The following is a 16,479-nucleotide window of genomic DNA, read 5'->3' as shown; positions in this document are numbered from 1 at the left end:
TTAATGGCCAACAGGTAATTAGCAACTCAACTTTATGACAAGCAGGATGACTTCAGGTTCTCCATCGTGAACTTCCAATATTTATGTAGCAGTATTCTATTATCACCTGCAATGGCTGCATATGGTTTTATGTCTCTCAACTGATTTGATACACAAGAGTTTGTTCTACGAATGATCAATTTCAAAATTGAGACAGGCTACCGACAAATAAGTTGATGGTTGTATTGTATTGATTGTATCTTGTTTAACGTCCCTCTCGAGAATTTTTCACTCATACAGAGACATCACCAAGATTGGTGAAGGGATTCAAATTTACACCAATGTTCGGCGCTTACGGCCATTGAGCAGTGAGGGTTCTTTAGCGTGTCACATCTACTGTGACACGGGACATCCTTTTAAAGCTCATCTCCGAGGACCAGTGACATTCACATCTGATGCCGAGCGTTTGGCGATGGAACTGTCACCACCTGATTTAACAACTAAGGTCTGTCGCGACCGGGATTCCAACCCCGATCTTCCGCTTGCAGGGCGAACGGTCTACCTCTAGACCACCACAGCGGTTAAATATAAGTTGATGGTGCAGGGGTTTCAACAGTTTCGTTTAAAGTCAACATTGCGCAAATTTTATGGTCGTTATAACATCTAATTTAATACCCCCTATTATTAGGCCAGTGTGTGGCCGATTCTCAGGGGATGCCTACTCATCTTCTGCGCTTGACCCCCATCTCTGGTGTCCAGGGGTGTGTGTGTCCTAACTCTTAATTTTGTAGTCTGTAAAGAATTATTGGATCACTGTTCGTTATCTTCACCTTTCCATGTACATATTATATAACTGACACGATCAGCATCAACATGCTGTATATCCGGGGTTTTTTGGCGGGGTGCAAATTTGGCGGATTTCAATCTACAAGGTAACCAGTAATTTTGGTGAACTCATTTTCATTTATTAATATAATATGTATGCACACGGATGTAAATTACAATACATTTCGCAATTTTTATTTCGGCGAATCTTTGGAAATTGTCAAAATTAAATACCCACCTAAACTATGGTGAACGGTATGGATATGTACATGTACGATCAGAGTATGACAGCATAAAGATTAGATGCAACAGCTTTAGAGATACCATCTGGATCCAAGAATCCTTTAGACAACAGAACCTTCCAGACACAGTATCCTATGCATAATTATATCAAACCCATCACGAGCAGTCCTCTCAATGTACACTGTATCTCCAAATCAACGCTGTCACGAATTTACTGTCTTAGAAACACACACCATGCCATTTCGCTAAAATGTAAAATATAAGAAGCAGAATCCAGCAATATGTGACAAGTGTCTGGAATACATGCCAACAAAAGATGATACACACCAATGTATATTGTATTACAGTAGGAGATGGGGGAGTAGGGACTTGTCCGGACTGGATAATGTGATGATGAAAAAGGTTAATTGATTGCAATCTGATTAAAATTATATTCTTTGATCCGCTAACATAGATCGCATGACCTTTCGTTTGTGAGAACTATCAGGCAATCGGATTGCGTCGTACATATAATGACGTCTCAGTGAATTGGTAAACAAGTCACATTAATCTCTCCCACAGAGTTTATTCCAAACTATAAAATTGTATCCACTGGCATGAGGATCAAGGTTTAGAGCGCTGTTAATTCTTTCGTCGGTCAATTTTAATTTTCTATCCAAGAATTGTATTATTGTTTCCTCTCCATCGGGATTTTTAACAGGCTGGATAAAACAAAACCCGCAGAGAATACAGCTATTGTTTACATTGCATGTTTTGACGGGTGTGCAGCTTTCGATCATGGGCGCAGTCATCTTTATCGTATGTAATTTGACACAAGTGTTTATGTGAAAACATCGCGGACAGAATCTGAGAGCGTGTATTTGATTGGCACAACGAAAGGTCGTGCTGACGTGATCCTTGTGTAGCGAGGGGATCAAAGGATCTGATTTTAATCAGATTGAGTTGACTGCGCATATTCACCAAGAAGGCATAAGAGTCGTCCAAGCGGATCTTGATGAATATTACGAGTTATTGATCTTTATACATGGATTAATAGAATATCACTACACTACTGGTATATCCTACTGAGTGAAATTTCACCATGCATGCAACTATAATATCAATTATCCTTTGGAAACAAGAAATATTTTACTAGAGAGATAAACATGCATTTACCGTTCTGTTCCAAAAGCGTAAGTAGTAGTACTGTTGTAGTAGTATTTATTAGGATCCACATTTATTTACTAAAGCACGGTTTAATATCTATTGTCAGAATATTATCAAGGTTGTGCTGTTTGTCCTTAGTATAACCTGTACCTAAGTTTGTTTAAAATTGACGTCTCCAAATCATAGTCCTATGTGAAATGTACGGCTATATAGAGGATTAAAAATGAAGTAATACTAATTGAATTGAAATACCCATGCATTTGTTTTAGTCACTAACTATTGTAGATTCCTGTTCAGTGGATGAATTTCGATGTGACAGGGAGGAATGTGTTAACTCGGGACTACTTTGTGACGGAAAAGCTGACTGTTTCGAAGGATCGGACGAACGTTTTTGTTGTAAGAAGTCTGAACCATTAGTATATTGTTCATATTGAACGTGTGTACAGTTTTCCTAAAATTATCAACGTAAACACATGTATGAACATAGATGTTAAAGGCAAACTAACAGCTCAATGTACTAACAAACGGGATGATTTCAGTTTCTCCATCGTCAAATTCCCATATTCATGTTGCAATATTCCATTATCACCTGCATCTGGTGTTAATGTTTCTCAATTGATTCGATACGGAGGAGTTCGTTTCGCATATGATCAGTTTTTTTTTAAATCGAGGCAGGCTATTGACAAATAAGTTGATGTTACAAGGGTTTCGGCATTCTCATTGGTTTCCTCTCTTCATTGTGGAAACAATCAGAACGAGCCCAACTTCTTGATAGTCACTGATGTCATGGGTTAGTGCGAGGTAACGAATCAATAACCCTTGACTTGTGAAGATGGTTTAAAGTCAGTATTTCGTAAATATTATGGTCGATATAACGATATTATCTGACTTACAATGTACCAATACAATCTGTCATTGGATCAAATGCTGTGTGACATGTTTCATGCCAATTAAGACCGTTCTTTGCAGACTGATTTTGTCTAAGAACTACTCTGTTTACCTTATCAAACTGTTCGTTATCTTCACCTTTCATTTATCGCTCACGGCGGGTGTGACCGGTCGATAGATATGCTTACTCCTCCTATGCACCTAATCCAAACTCTTGTATGTCCAGAGATCCGTGTTTGTCCTACTCTTTGTATTATATAGGAGTTTTGAGATTAATCACTGTTCGTTGTCTTCACCTTTTCATATAGAAAGGATGTAAAGGTACATAATTTCATGAACATGGACAATAAAGTACCGCAAGAAAATACATGTAAAATAACCACCAAAAAACCCTAACTTAATATAATACATTTCAGTATCACTGGTAAAAAAAATAAACGAGTTTAAAACTTTACGCCAGTGGCGGTGGCTCAGTCATAGAGCGTGGAAACTTTTGGTAACCGTGAGTTCATGTCTCGTTTGTGCCATGGCCGCGTCAAACCTAAAATATAAATATAAATAGTGATACCTCACTCGCCAAACGCTCGACATGTAGAAATAAGAATTACAGATCTTTCAGATATGTCCTTAGAAACGGAGGTTCCGTGTCGCGACAGGATTGACACATTAAAGAACCCTTCCTGTTACGACACTAAGCGCTGAGTTTAGGTCTAAATATGTGGTACTTTACCTACAGCAGGTGACGTCTCAGTGTGAGTGAAAAATTCTCCACGGGACGTTAAACAAACAAACAAAACTTTACTTGCATGGTAAATATAATTCATTATCTCTCCATATACCCAAGTACAGAAGAAATAAGTGATCTTAACAAGCTGAAAGATTTTCTTTAGACATAGTATTCAAAATTTCTTAAATTTGAAAATTGAAATATCTACTAGAATAACTGTCGTTTGTCACAGCTGTACATTTTCAACATGCGCTTTTCCTCGTTGTAGATGATGATACTGAAAAGATGCTTTGCAGAGATATAGAACATGCCACAAGAAACGAAACCGTATCGAGGATTATAGACAATGTTGAAAAATCTACCAACCAAAATCTTCATCATATAGATCTTTCAAATAACACGTCATGTAGATTTGAGTGCGAATCGGAAAACATACTCCCAGAAATAGGGGACCCAAATTTAGCTAATCTTCAAAATTCTACAGGGCAAGAATTGAAAATACCAGAGAATGGCATTGGAATTTCAAATAATTCCGTATGCACGCCATTCTGTCCCCCAACTTGCAAGTGTTTTGGTAGAAGCATGAAATGCATTGATACGGATTGTTCCGTTTTGATAAGGGTTATCACACTTCACAATGTCAACTGCGATGTTATTGATGTAGATGATTTTGACAGTCGACATATTTTTACGCTCAACATTTCCAGTTCCTAATAGGAAACTTGTCGGTAAGTCCCAAGAACAATCGGATAATGTTTCACAATCTTCGTATCGAAGATACAACTGTAGATACCATTTTGATTGAACGATCGCCTTCTAAGTTAAAGTACTTACATAGTATACAACTAAAGAATTGCACAATTGGAACTAGTTTAAAAGGAAACGATCAATATGAAGTGAATTTTTTTTTACCTATATAGAACATCTGCCTTGGAATTTCACATAAACTCTTTGATTATTAACTTTTCTACAGAGATTGTCACAGCGTCAGTAAACTTTCCAGATGATATCTCTTTAGGTTTTGCATCGAGAGATATGGTAAATTTGAGTAATTGTGGACTGACGGATAAAGCTAAGATTTCTTGGTTCTTGTCTGCGGTTGTAGATGTAAGTCACAACTTTCTCACGCAGTACATGCATCGGCCAATGGTAGTAACTGCTCTGTACATTCAACACAATTTACTATCTACTATGATCAGATCAGCCTATCCAGATTTTAATGAATATGATGTGGTAGAGGTTATGGATCTGTCTTACAACCGTATTACACAATTAAAACAGGGTGATTTGTTTTTTACAAAACTTCTTTACCTTAACCTCAAAGGAAATTTAATACACACTATTGACGTTGAGGTATTTTCGGAAACCACCAAACTTGTATTTCTTGACCTATCAAGAAATAAAATTTCTCGAATTATCACTGGGACCTTTCTACCACTGGAGTTCTTACAGGAACTGTACATTCAAGAAAACAGATTTCAAGTTTCTGACGGTATGTTTGATGGGTTAAGAAGACTGACATTCATGCAAGTGGAATTTTTTTCCCTTTGTTGCACCAAACCAAAAACACTTAATGTTCTGCAATGTATTGCACCTGTGAGTGAAATTTCATCTTGTGAAAATCTTATTGATGTGCCACTTCTAAGTGTTACTATTTGGTACATAGCTTTTCTGGCTACTTTTGGAAACTTTGTTGTTTTTACATATAATGTCCACTACCTGAAAACCATGCCACCTGATAAGTACACAGTATTGATAGTAAACCTGAGTCTGGCCGACTTTCTAATGGGCATCTATTTGAACATCTTGGCGATAACTAATCAGATGTATACAGGAATGTATGGACTAGCTGACTACAGATGGAGACACAGTGTTACATGCACTGTAAGTGGGATTATCGCTACATTGTCCAGCGAGACGTCAGTTCTGATGGTATTTCTTATCACTCTTGATAGATTTATCGCAGTGAAATATCCCTTCTCAAAACTACTGTTCAGCGTAAAGACCGCTTCTATGATGTCTCTTGTAGCCTGGGCGTTTTCATTTGTTCTGTCTTTGATTCCATTGCTCCCTGTTCCGGGTTTTGAAGATTTTTATGCTCAGTCTGGAATCTGCATCTCTCTTCCTCTATCTGCAGTAAGGAAGTCGGGCTGGGAATACTCCATTATTATATTCGTCGGCTTGAATTTCTTCCTTTTCCTTGGAATTTTGATCGGGCAGATAAGTGTCTTTGTAGAAGTTCTACGATCGGGGAGAAACGTGAGATCCAGCAAATCAATGCAGAGGGAGAAAACTCTGGCTATAACAGTGCTCGGTGTAGTACTGACTGACATTTTGTGTTGGATCCCAATAGGAACAATAGGTGAGTAAGTAATGCTACAGTTAAGAAAACCTATTAGCGAGAAGAAATTCTGGCCAAGAATACTTTAGGCTTAAATACGATAAAAGTATCTATAGATAAATTTGAAAAGGTATGTGATAAAATATTTTTTTGGCACTGTAAATGTCAAATTTGTTTTCATTAAATACTCTATTTTGAAGTGATATAATACATGATATAGAGCAAATGAGAGATTTCTTACATATAATTCTTTAAACGGTTATGGTTTGTATAATTTACAAAATATTAACATTTTTTCTAATTTGAGATATATTGCTCATTTATATATGCCGAATTAGAAAGCGGTCACTTGAGCAGCAATGGTTGTTGTTATTTGAATTTTTCTGTTGTCTGTCTGTCTGTTAATATATCATTGACAAGTCGGTCATCTTCTAGCATCCTCGTAAAATTCACGCTCCGCCCATCTATTTGATAATGTGAATATTACTCGGATGCTAGAAGATAACTATTACATATATGGTATGCTCAATAAGGGAAAATGTGGGTGTCAATTCAGTAGAAATATTACTATTCCACTACCGTTAAAAGTTGTAAGGGCGCAACCAAATTTGCATATAAAGATAGTGGGGAAATTACTTTGTCAAAATGTGTCCCCTCCTATCTCTGTATTGCCATTGATGTAAGAATAAATTGTACAAGTTGAAGTATTTGTAGATTCCCCATGCCACTACTTCATTTTTGCCTCAAATTGCAGACTCGTAGCAATCGTCATCGAAATATATATCTGTTTTTGGTGTTATACACATGCATATAAATTTTGTAGATCTAAACACTGTTGAAAAAGACGCCGTAAAAGAATATGAACAAAAAGAAGCAATCAAACTTTACATATCATGTACATAAACACTGAGCTAATATACATTTGTATCAATATACATGTATGTATTTTGTAAGGATATTTCACTGAGGAAAATACAAATCAATACTAATGATGAATTAGAAAGAAAAAATATTTCCAGATTTGAAAAAAAGTAATATCTGATCGACCATGAAATATCGATGCTGAGTGGACTGGAGGTTACTTTGAATTTGCAGTTAATTAATAACCCAGATACCTTTTACAGTGTAGTTCAAATTCATATCTGTAATGTAATATGAAAGTTTCCGTCCATTCTTAAGCACGGGTTCCTTTTCATTTTGTCCTCGTTATAAAGATCAGTCCTTTCACGTTGGAGTTCCGAATGACGACACAAAGACAAAAGACTGAACGGTGAACGCACGGTGTGCGAACGATGAGCGGTGATTGCGAGCGGTCGGTGAGCGAAGAACGAACGGTGAGCGAACGGAAAAATGGTAAAGTAAATCGTTTCAGGGACTGTAGCTCTGTGGGAGAGCGTTTGTTTTGTAACCAAGAACTCGAGGTCTTGAGTACGAGCCCCGCTCGTGTCCTTAAGAAGTAATTATATGTAGTAATTCCTCCTTCGCAAAATGCTCGGCATTTAGATGTGAGAATCATGGGTCTTTCGGAGATGATCGCTTCAAAACGGAGGTCCAGTATCGCGGCAGGCGTTCGTACGTTAAAGGACCCTCACTGCCCTGAGCGCTAAGCATAGGTCTAGATTTGTGGTACTTCACCTACAGCTGGTGACGTCTCAATATGATTGAAAAATTCTCGACGGGGCGTAAAACAAAGAACAACCAACCTCACGCACATGATTTCTATCTTGACCTTCATTATCCAGAACAAAAATAAACACGGTATTCCTATGTGAAAGAAATGTTTCCATTATTAATGAATAATAATGATATATGAATAATAAGTAGTGATTATAAGATTATCTGAATATATACATTTTCAATTGTAAAATGATCTGATTATTATATAGAGAGGCAGCTGGCGTATGAATATGATTTTTTTTAGGTCACCTGAGTAAACTCAGATGACTTATTGCAATTGGTTGTCGTCCGTCATGCGTTAACAATTGACCATTTTTAACTTCTTCTTGATAACTACTATTCCAATTGTTTTCAAATTTGGTATGACAAGGAAACATAAATTGTAAATCCCAGGACGCCTACACCCCTGGGACCTAGAGGTGAGGCAAAAACTGCCCAAAATTTAACAATTTTCAAAACTCTTTGTCTCTACAACCGCACATGTGTAAGAAAAACTAAAATTTAATGCATAGTGATGTAGAGCAGGAAGGCCTCTACCAATATTGTAAATTTCATGATCCCCGGGAAAGGGATTCTGACCCCGCCCTTACTATATAATGTTTATGTTTAAAACAAAATAACATCTTGTTTAGAGCTATTTGATACTAAATTGAAACTAAATGAATATTTCGAAAGAGCAGGTAGTACTTTACCAAAATTGTAAATTTGATGATCCCAGGGGTAGGGGTTTTGGTATTAGGGTGAGGCCAAAATTGTCAGTTATTAAATGTGTGAACAATAGAAATGTTCATCTTCTTCTTTATAACTACCGTTCTAATTCTTTTCAAATTTGGTATGAAGCATCTTTGGGACAAGGGAGGCATAAATTGTAAATTTCAGGACTCCTGCACCCCTGGGGCCTTAGGAGCGGGGCAAAAACTGTCCAAAATTGACCAATTTTCAAAAATAATTCTTCTCTACAACGCACATGTTTAAGAAAAACTAAATGCATAGCGAAGTAAAGCAGGAAGGCTTCTACCAAAATTATAAATTTCATGATCCCCGGGGTAGGGTTTCTGACCCCAGAGTGGGGCCAAACTTACTATATAATGTTTATGTGTAAAACATTAAAAAAAACAAACATCTTTAGTGTTATTGATACTAAATTGAAACTAATGGATATTTAAAAGGAGTTCGTAGTCCTTTACCAAAATTGTAAAGTCCATGATCATAGGGGGCAAGGGTTTGGTTTCAGGGTGGTGGCAAAATTATATTAACGATGTAAAGGACTTCGTTAAGTTTGTTGATACTGTATAAAATATAAATGCATACTTAGAAATAGCAGAAGAGGATGAACAAAGAATGGTAAATTTCACAACCCAGGGTTTTGATTCTAGGATGGGTCCAAATTAGTCCTAATTATCTTTTAATGTTAATATATATATTATGTAATTAAAAGCCTTTCATCGGTGGATGCACTTTTGTGGGCATTGAAGGTTTAAGAACACATCTTGTTGTATACTGTTGCTGAACATCAGAATTTTGCTTAGATATTCAGAACAGGATTTTTTTTTTATAGATTCCATTGTCCTTGGGAGTAGTGATACTTTTCATTAGTACTCAGGGGACTGATAATGGCAGTGGGACTCTTGTTTTCGTTCCTAAAAAGTCAGCTTTTTGATTCATTTCACCTTTGATCTTATTACTTTCGCGTATTACATGTACATATTCATAGATAATCCAAACGTGTTATAACGTTGAACTTGCTAAATGTAATATTAATGGGGCTTTTTCCAGCGCAATGTTTTGTGTTTTTCGGACCCGAATACAGTAATACATGTACATATATATCTTGAAAAGATGGTACGCACTGATCAAATATAGTAAAATTAGGTAGGGGTTGCTCCTTCGCCAAACGCTTGGCATTTCAAAGTGGAGTTTTAGATATTAAGGAACTTACCTTTAACACGGATGTCCCATGTCACGATACATGTAGGTATTTGCAATTCAAGAAACCCAAGCTGCTACGGCATGAGTGTAGATTTGTGATGCATCAACATATTTCGTCTTACAACAGGACAGTATGTTCTCTACTAAATAAGGTACAAAAATGTATTTAGTCACCGGAGACAGATTCTGGCTGCCATCCAGGTATATAGCTCCATCTTTAGATCTATTTGCCCTCGAAGATCCAAAACCCAGGGACCTAACTTAGGTAGCATTTCAAAATGGTTAAAGCTTTAATCATGCCAATTTATAATTAATTTTGTGAAAATATGAAGGTACATATTTTCGTTATTTTTTATTTCCTTTAGATTCGTTGCAAAGTTACAGTTGATAAAAGAAATTTCTAGGCGTATACAACCGTTCGTTATAGCCTAGTTGTTACGGTATTCGATCCGCAAACAGGTGGCCTCGGGTCCAATCGTTGATTTCAGCGTCACATAGTTCGTCAAGCGCCCGGCATTGCAAGTGAAAGTCACGAGCCTTTCGGATATCACCTTAGAAACGGTGGTCCTGTCTGACGGAAGACCTTGGTATGATAAAGAACTCCCACTTCCATAAGGAATAAGATAATTTTTACGCAGGGTTGTTATCCCAAATATATTTAAGGCAAGCATGAAAGTCATGAGAATGCGGTCGTAATTATAACAGCGTTGTACTAAAGTTGGTATACACTACGTGTGAAACTATACCAAAGGGATGATAATAAGTTATATGTCAAATGCGGTAAAGAGGCGTATAAAACGGCATGTGGTGTTATGAAAAACTGGTTTGTTGAATCATGGACAATTATGAAATAATGCAGATGCACCTTTTTTTTTTTTTTTATAATATCATACATACACACTGTATGTTTGTATGTATGTATGCGAGTATGCATGCATGGAAATTAATTAAATCACAATATATTTATATCAGTGTAACTTTAGAAAGAAACGTTGTTTTCATACCTCCTCTGCATCAGCATCTATAGAGCATTGTGAGGCTTTAGTGCCTTTCTTTTCTAAATTTAGACACATCCAGCATTGCATCAACAGGGCTTGTTAATTTTACCAGAATATTCTAAAACAAGCGACGGAGCCAGTTATCTCCTAACCTCCTAGTAAATTGTATGATACCTATAAACACCATGAAATGTATAACAATATATTCTAAAAGGCCACTTACACTATTTTATGTAAAAACATAGGGAGGGTGATTGTTGCATGCCTTTATTGGGTACATTCATTCCTCAGAATTGATCTAGTCGATTTTGATATCTATAATAATGGTATTCATACATTAAGATAAAACTTAACGTGGAGGTTAGTGTATTTGTTGGCGTGGTAGAAGTAATGTTATTTAACGTTTATACACTGAAGTTACAATCAGGAAATTGGAATTAGAATATCACACCTGTTCAACTTATATTAAACGAACTATATAAATTGTAATACAGTGAATGCGACATGTTTCTTCTTAAAATGATCAGAAATTCCATACTCAGAACTCTAATCCATTATAGTAATAAACAGACAATACAGTCCTCTTCGAAAGTGTTATATATAGTTAGGGACTAATTTGGCGTATCAAAATACAGAAATTCATAGCATCTTTGAAACTAGAAAAAAAGATGTGATTTTGAAATCTTGTTTCACGCAATGTCTCGGTGATGTCAGAAAGTAGCTAGACATTTTTACGCCTGTAATCTATTTGTAACCGACGACGTCATTTTATGAGTTTGTTTTGTTTTTGGAACACAGAGATCGACTTGGTAAATGAGAATCAATTATTATTACGTAATAGGGTATGTTCTTAATAAATTTACTTCATTTTGGTGGAAAGCAAATGGACACAAAACGTGAATTGTTCATTAAACTTTCAATATCCCTGGAGAGGCTCACATATATGACCTCAAATTTGAAGATTACCAGTGACTGATCAGCCAATGATCCGAAGCTATCATTGGACTATGCTGAACGTCTGTAAGCCAGACTATCGTCCAGATCTACAATACTTTTTATCTCCATATAAAGAATACAATAAGATGAGCCTAATTGTGGCTCATGGGCCTTTTCGAAAATATGAATATTTCAACAGTTACATGATAACTTCCAATTCTCCTATTCGTCATAACTTCATTTCAGGCATGCTGACCTTCTTTGGTGTGTCAATCGCTTCGGACGTGTACGCTTGGATTATTGTGGTGGTTTTACCAATCAATTCGGCCCTCAATCCACTGCTCTATACCTTAACAACAGTTATCAGAAGAATGGTATGGCATATTAAAACCATTTTCCTCGTAAGATTAATAATAACACTTTATACTCGCTCGCTTCTCTTTAACCTTTTGGCACAAAATATGTTAACACCTCGATCCTTCACATTTGTGTGTTAATAAAAATGCATTTGGTAATCTAGCATATATCAAATTCCCTTTCAAAACAAGAGATTTTTAAAAATCACACTTGTTTTCAACACATGTAATGTCCCTGTCAAAGGCAGCGATGAATATGAAGTACCGTACCTATACTGGATTCCAAAACTTCACGGAAACAAAACACAAAGAGAAATACATGTACATTGAAGGATCCAGTAAATGTTTTACCAAGTCCTTATCTTTACTCCTCACAAAAACAATAACTGCTGTGGTGGAGAATCACCGGGCGAATTGTGCCACAACAAATGCAACAAGAGTGCCGCAAACGGTACAACACACGCCCGTCGGACAGTGAAATTCAACCTGAAAGTATATTATGCACCCTGAATTGATATTACACATTCTGAATAGAAAAACCTTGAAGTAGGCCTTGGTGCACCAATCCATCTGACATGTGAACTGATTATGCATTTCTCTGAGAGGGAGCTTGTTAAAAAATGTCAGTGCAATATCTGTATATATAATGACGAAAAGTCTAGGAAACTCTTTGACCTACTTTTGCCCTCAAGTAGGTCATGATGCACCAATTGAGTTGAAATTTGAACTGATTATGCATTTCTTTGACATAATTTTAGGGCAATACCTGTATCCATAACGGAAAAAAAATCTGGAAACCTGTTTGACCTACTTCTATCCCAAAAGTAGGTCATTATGCACCAATCTAATTGAATAAAAACTGACAAATAAGGGGAATATCTGTATCCTTAACGAAAAAAGTCCGCAAAATTGTTTGACCTACATTTTGTACTTATAGCCCTAGAGTAGGCCAAGGTGCACCAATCCAGCTGAAATGCACTCAATCTTACGCTTGAACAAATTCAAAACGTATATGTATCCGTTACGGGAAAATGTCCGGTAAACATGACCTCGGATGGACAACCAGACGCACGGAAAGCGCCATTTCATAATATGTCCTGTATCACGACGGGCGTATAAAAATGGTTTAAATGAAATATGGATTCTTAAAATTGTCATACGTAAAGACATGTTCTGCATATGATCAATATTTTAAATCGAGACAGGATACTTACGAATCAGTTACAGAGGTTTCAACAGTCTCGATTAAGTTAATACAACATTTTGCAAATCCTAAGGTCGTTATAATGATCTCAGTTGCAAATACAGCTTGTCGTTTGGTTGAATGCTGTCCGACATGTTATATGCAAATTGTTGAGCCGTTCTTTACAAAATGATTTTGACTACGGATTATTCCGTTTGCTTAATATAATGATCTCATGGTGGGTTTCACCGGTCAACAAGGTACGCATATTCCTCCTATTAACACCTCTAGTACAGGAGTTCGTGTTTTCACTTCTGTCAATTTTGTATTCTTGATCATGGTATTTGTCAGCTTTATCACTGTTCGTTATTTTCAGTTTTTCATTTTTATGGTCAAAATACAATTTATGTCTTTTGAATCAATGAGAATCTTCCTAAATAGCCACATAAAATATATAGGTAATGTGAAATTTAAAAACCGTCAAGAACGATGTCACGTATACAATGTAACCACTGTAATTTATTATTACTGTTACAAAAACATTACCAAGCATATTGTCCACGTAGTAACGTAAGTAAAATTGTTTCATGAACATGTAATATGATTATTCCTATATTTCAGAGAAGACGGGAATCTGATATAGTTTCACAGTTAAAGCATCAACTAGCATATTGGAAGGTAAGAGGTCTGGATTCTTATGAGGAAATAAGAGGGGAAATTTTAAAATTAGAATTTAAGATTTGTTTAACATATAATAATTTAAGAAGATGTATAGGGACCAAACGACTGATGTGGGATGTCGTAAAGAGTTTCGATTCGCACCATATCGAGGTTAAAACAACATCTTATGTTTTGTTTTCATCTTTTTATTAGTCGAAACACGGTTATCCGTCAGATGTCACCGTGTCAGAGATACAAGAAAGAAATCCAACCCAGAGGTGTCCGTAGAATCCAGGGATAGTGATCACGTGACTTCCCGAAATCCCCGGTGTTTCCAATCCACCTATGTCCCGATTTTCTCGATCAATTTATATCCAAGTTTTAAAAGCTTATTTGTATATAAGATTACGCAATCCATAGAACGTTTTGTGTACAGGAAACCACCGTAGACATAATTAATTTTGTGTATGTAAATCTCGTAGCTGAACAATTACACGTACTTGTATTGCTTACATCTGGGAGAGAACTGTATATAGGAGCCATCGCTTTAAAGGGGCATAGACACGATTTGAGCTGAACATTTTCAAATTTATTTTTCTATTTTTTAATGTGTACAATACTCAACTAATGTATTTCTAATGGTCAGCATAAATGTCAGTTATTGAGTTACAAATGTACGGAAGCCCATTTAGGACCTATCAAAAATTTATTTCTAATTTGAAATAACGAATTTTAGATTTCGTTATTTCGATTTCAATTCATTATTTCAAATTTTTAAATTCGTTATAACGGATTGAATTCGGTATAACAAATTCATAAACTTTGTAATAATAGATTTATTTCAAAATTTGAAATAACGAATTAATTTTGAAATAATAAATTTTGAAATTCGTTATATCAAATTGCCAAATAATTTCGTTACAACAAAATTAAATAAAATGTACTGATGAAAAGGTGAAAATAACGAACAGTGATCAAATTCATAACTCATATGAGGAATGCAAAAGTTTAACAGTTTGATACAACGATTTCTAAAATCCGTGTTTTCAAACTCAATAAGTTAAAACAAATTTTGAGATTTGATACAACAAATTCGTTATAACAAATTTTGATCCGTTATATCGGATTCAAAAGTTTGAAATAACAAATTAAATATGTAATATTTACATTTGCAACTGTTTTCTCCTACATAACACTATTACGAGCAATACGTATTTATTTCTGGATAAATCTACTACGGCTGTGCGTATGAACATTTGTTAAATGTAGGTAACAGGTACTACTTTTACTAAGGCAATACACATCTAGCAATCGCTCTCACTTACTACAGAAATCTTTCAATAGATGAAATCAACATCACAAAATGTATTTACGGTTTTATTTGTATTCCAAGCAGTGGACTTTCATCAATAATTGATAAAAGCATTTCTGTAAACAATGTCTTTAGTTACTAGCCTACTAGGCCTTTCGTCTGCTACAACTTCACCCTGGTCATCGGTGATGCGGAATTGTACCTACTGCTAGACGATGACATTAGGCTTTAGCAAAAAGGTCATTCACAGGATGTATGGCCGATAAGTCGTCAAAGTGCATTAAGACCTACACACCACACTGCTTCCATGCCACAGCAGCCATAGGTGCTTGATGTCGGTTTCCAAGTTTATGTCGGGACATCGAAGCGAGGCGTCGTTAAAAACCTATTACAAAAAATTATCGAGTCAAAAGAAGCGTTCAGTGAGCTCATGTTTATCAACAATTACATATCCAAATCCAAACCGTCCCTTACCTTCGTGCAGTTCCACATTCTCTGCGATGTTCAGTTCTTTCCGGAGATTCATCTGAGCTGCGTCCTCTGTCCTGTCTATAAATGATTTGCCTACACTTGACGACTGCCGCCCTGTTCTTCATGTTCCTCCATCTCAGTCTTCTGTTAACTCCGTAATAACCACAGAATATCTTTCAAAGTCGGTCTTCAACGTCTTTACTTTTCAAAAGTCAAAGCGCATCACAACTCTAAGTGTAACACTGCGCATCCCCGTTTAAATCATAATTCCCCCACCCCCTAAAATTAGACATATGGAAGAGTTCCCGAGTTAATGTATAAGTGTATGTTGATACACTTGCTTTCTAGCGTCTTAATAATTAAAACAGTTCTTCATTTTATAGAACTTTGTTTTGTGTTGTCGTCATTTTGAACATCTATGACGCTTCGTTGTGGACATCAACAATTTAAAATGTATGGAAACGTGTTGTTAACACAATTCAGTAATGTTACCGACCAAAAATATAAATATAAGTAATAAGGTATCATTTTAAAATATTTATCGGTACATGATCAAATTTTCCATAAAGCCCTTCGGGCTTTATGGAATTTGATCACGTGACCAACCCGTATTTATATCCCGATAAATATTTTTAAATGATACCTTATTTCTTAAATAACGAATTCTGGAATTCGTTATTTCAGATTCAAAACTATTTTTGATAGGTCCTAAATGGACTTCCGTACAAATGAAAGTCTTTGCTATGTAATTTACAAGGCTCTTGTCATGATTTTGTTTCCATATATAATGCTTATTAGAAAATATTAT

At 35.9% G+C, this 16,479-nt stretch overlaps 1 protein-coding gene across 1 annotated transcript; it reads left to right on the top strand.

Annotated features, from left to right (window-relative positions):
* Nucleotides 1-5,536: 5,536 nt before the first annotated feature.
* On the top strand, nt 5,537-14,176 carry LOC125679908 (G-protein coupled receptor GRL101-like). The gene is made up of 4 exons (XM_048919358.2): nt 5,537-6,170; nt 11,936-12,063; nt 13,850-13,906; nt 14,102-14,176. Exons 1-4 carry the CDS (start codon nt 5,537-5,539, stop codon nt 14,174-14,176), a joined length of 894 nt encoding a protein of 297 aa, XP_048775315.2.
* The last annotated feature ends 2,303 nt before the right edge of the window (nt 14,177-16,479 follow it).

Source organism: Ostrea edulis, chromosome 2 (genome assembly GCF_947568905.1).
Source record: "Ostrea edulis chromosome 2, xbOstEdul1.1, whole genome shotgun sequence".
NCBI lineage: Eukaryota > Metazoa > Mollusca > Bivalvia > Ostreida > Ostreidae > Ostrea > Ostrea edulis.
The sequence above is the reverse complement of the archived record's forward strand: the minus strand, read 5'-3'. Positions and strand labels throughout refer to the sequence as shown.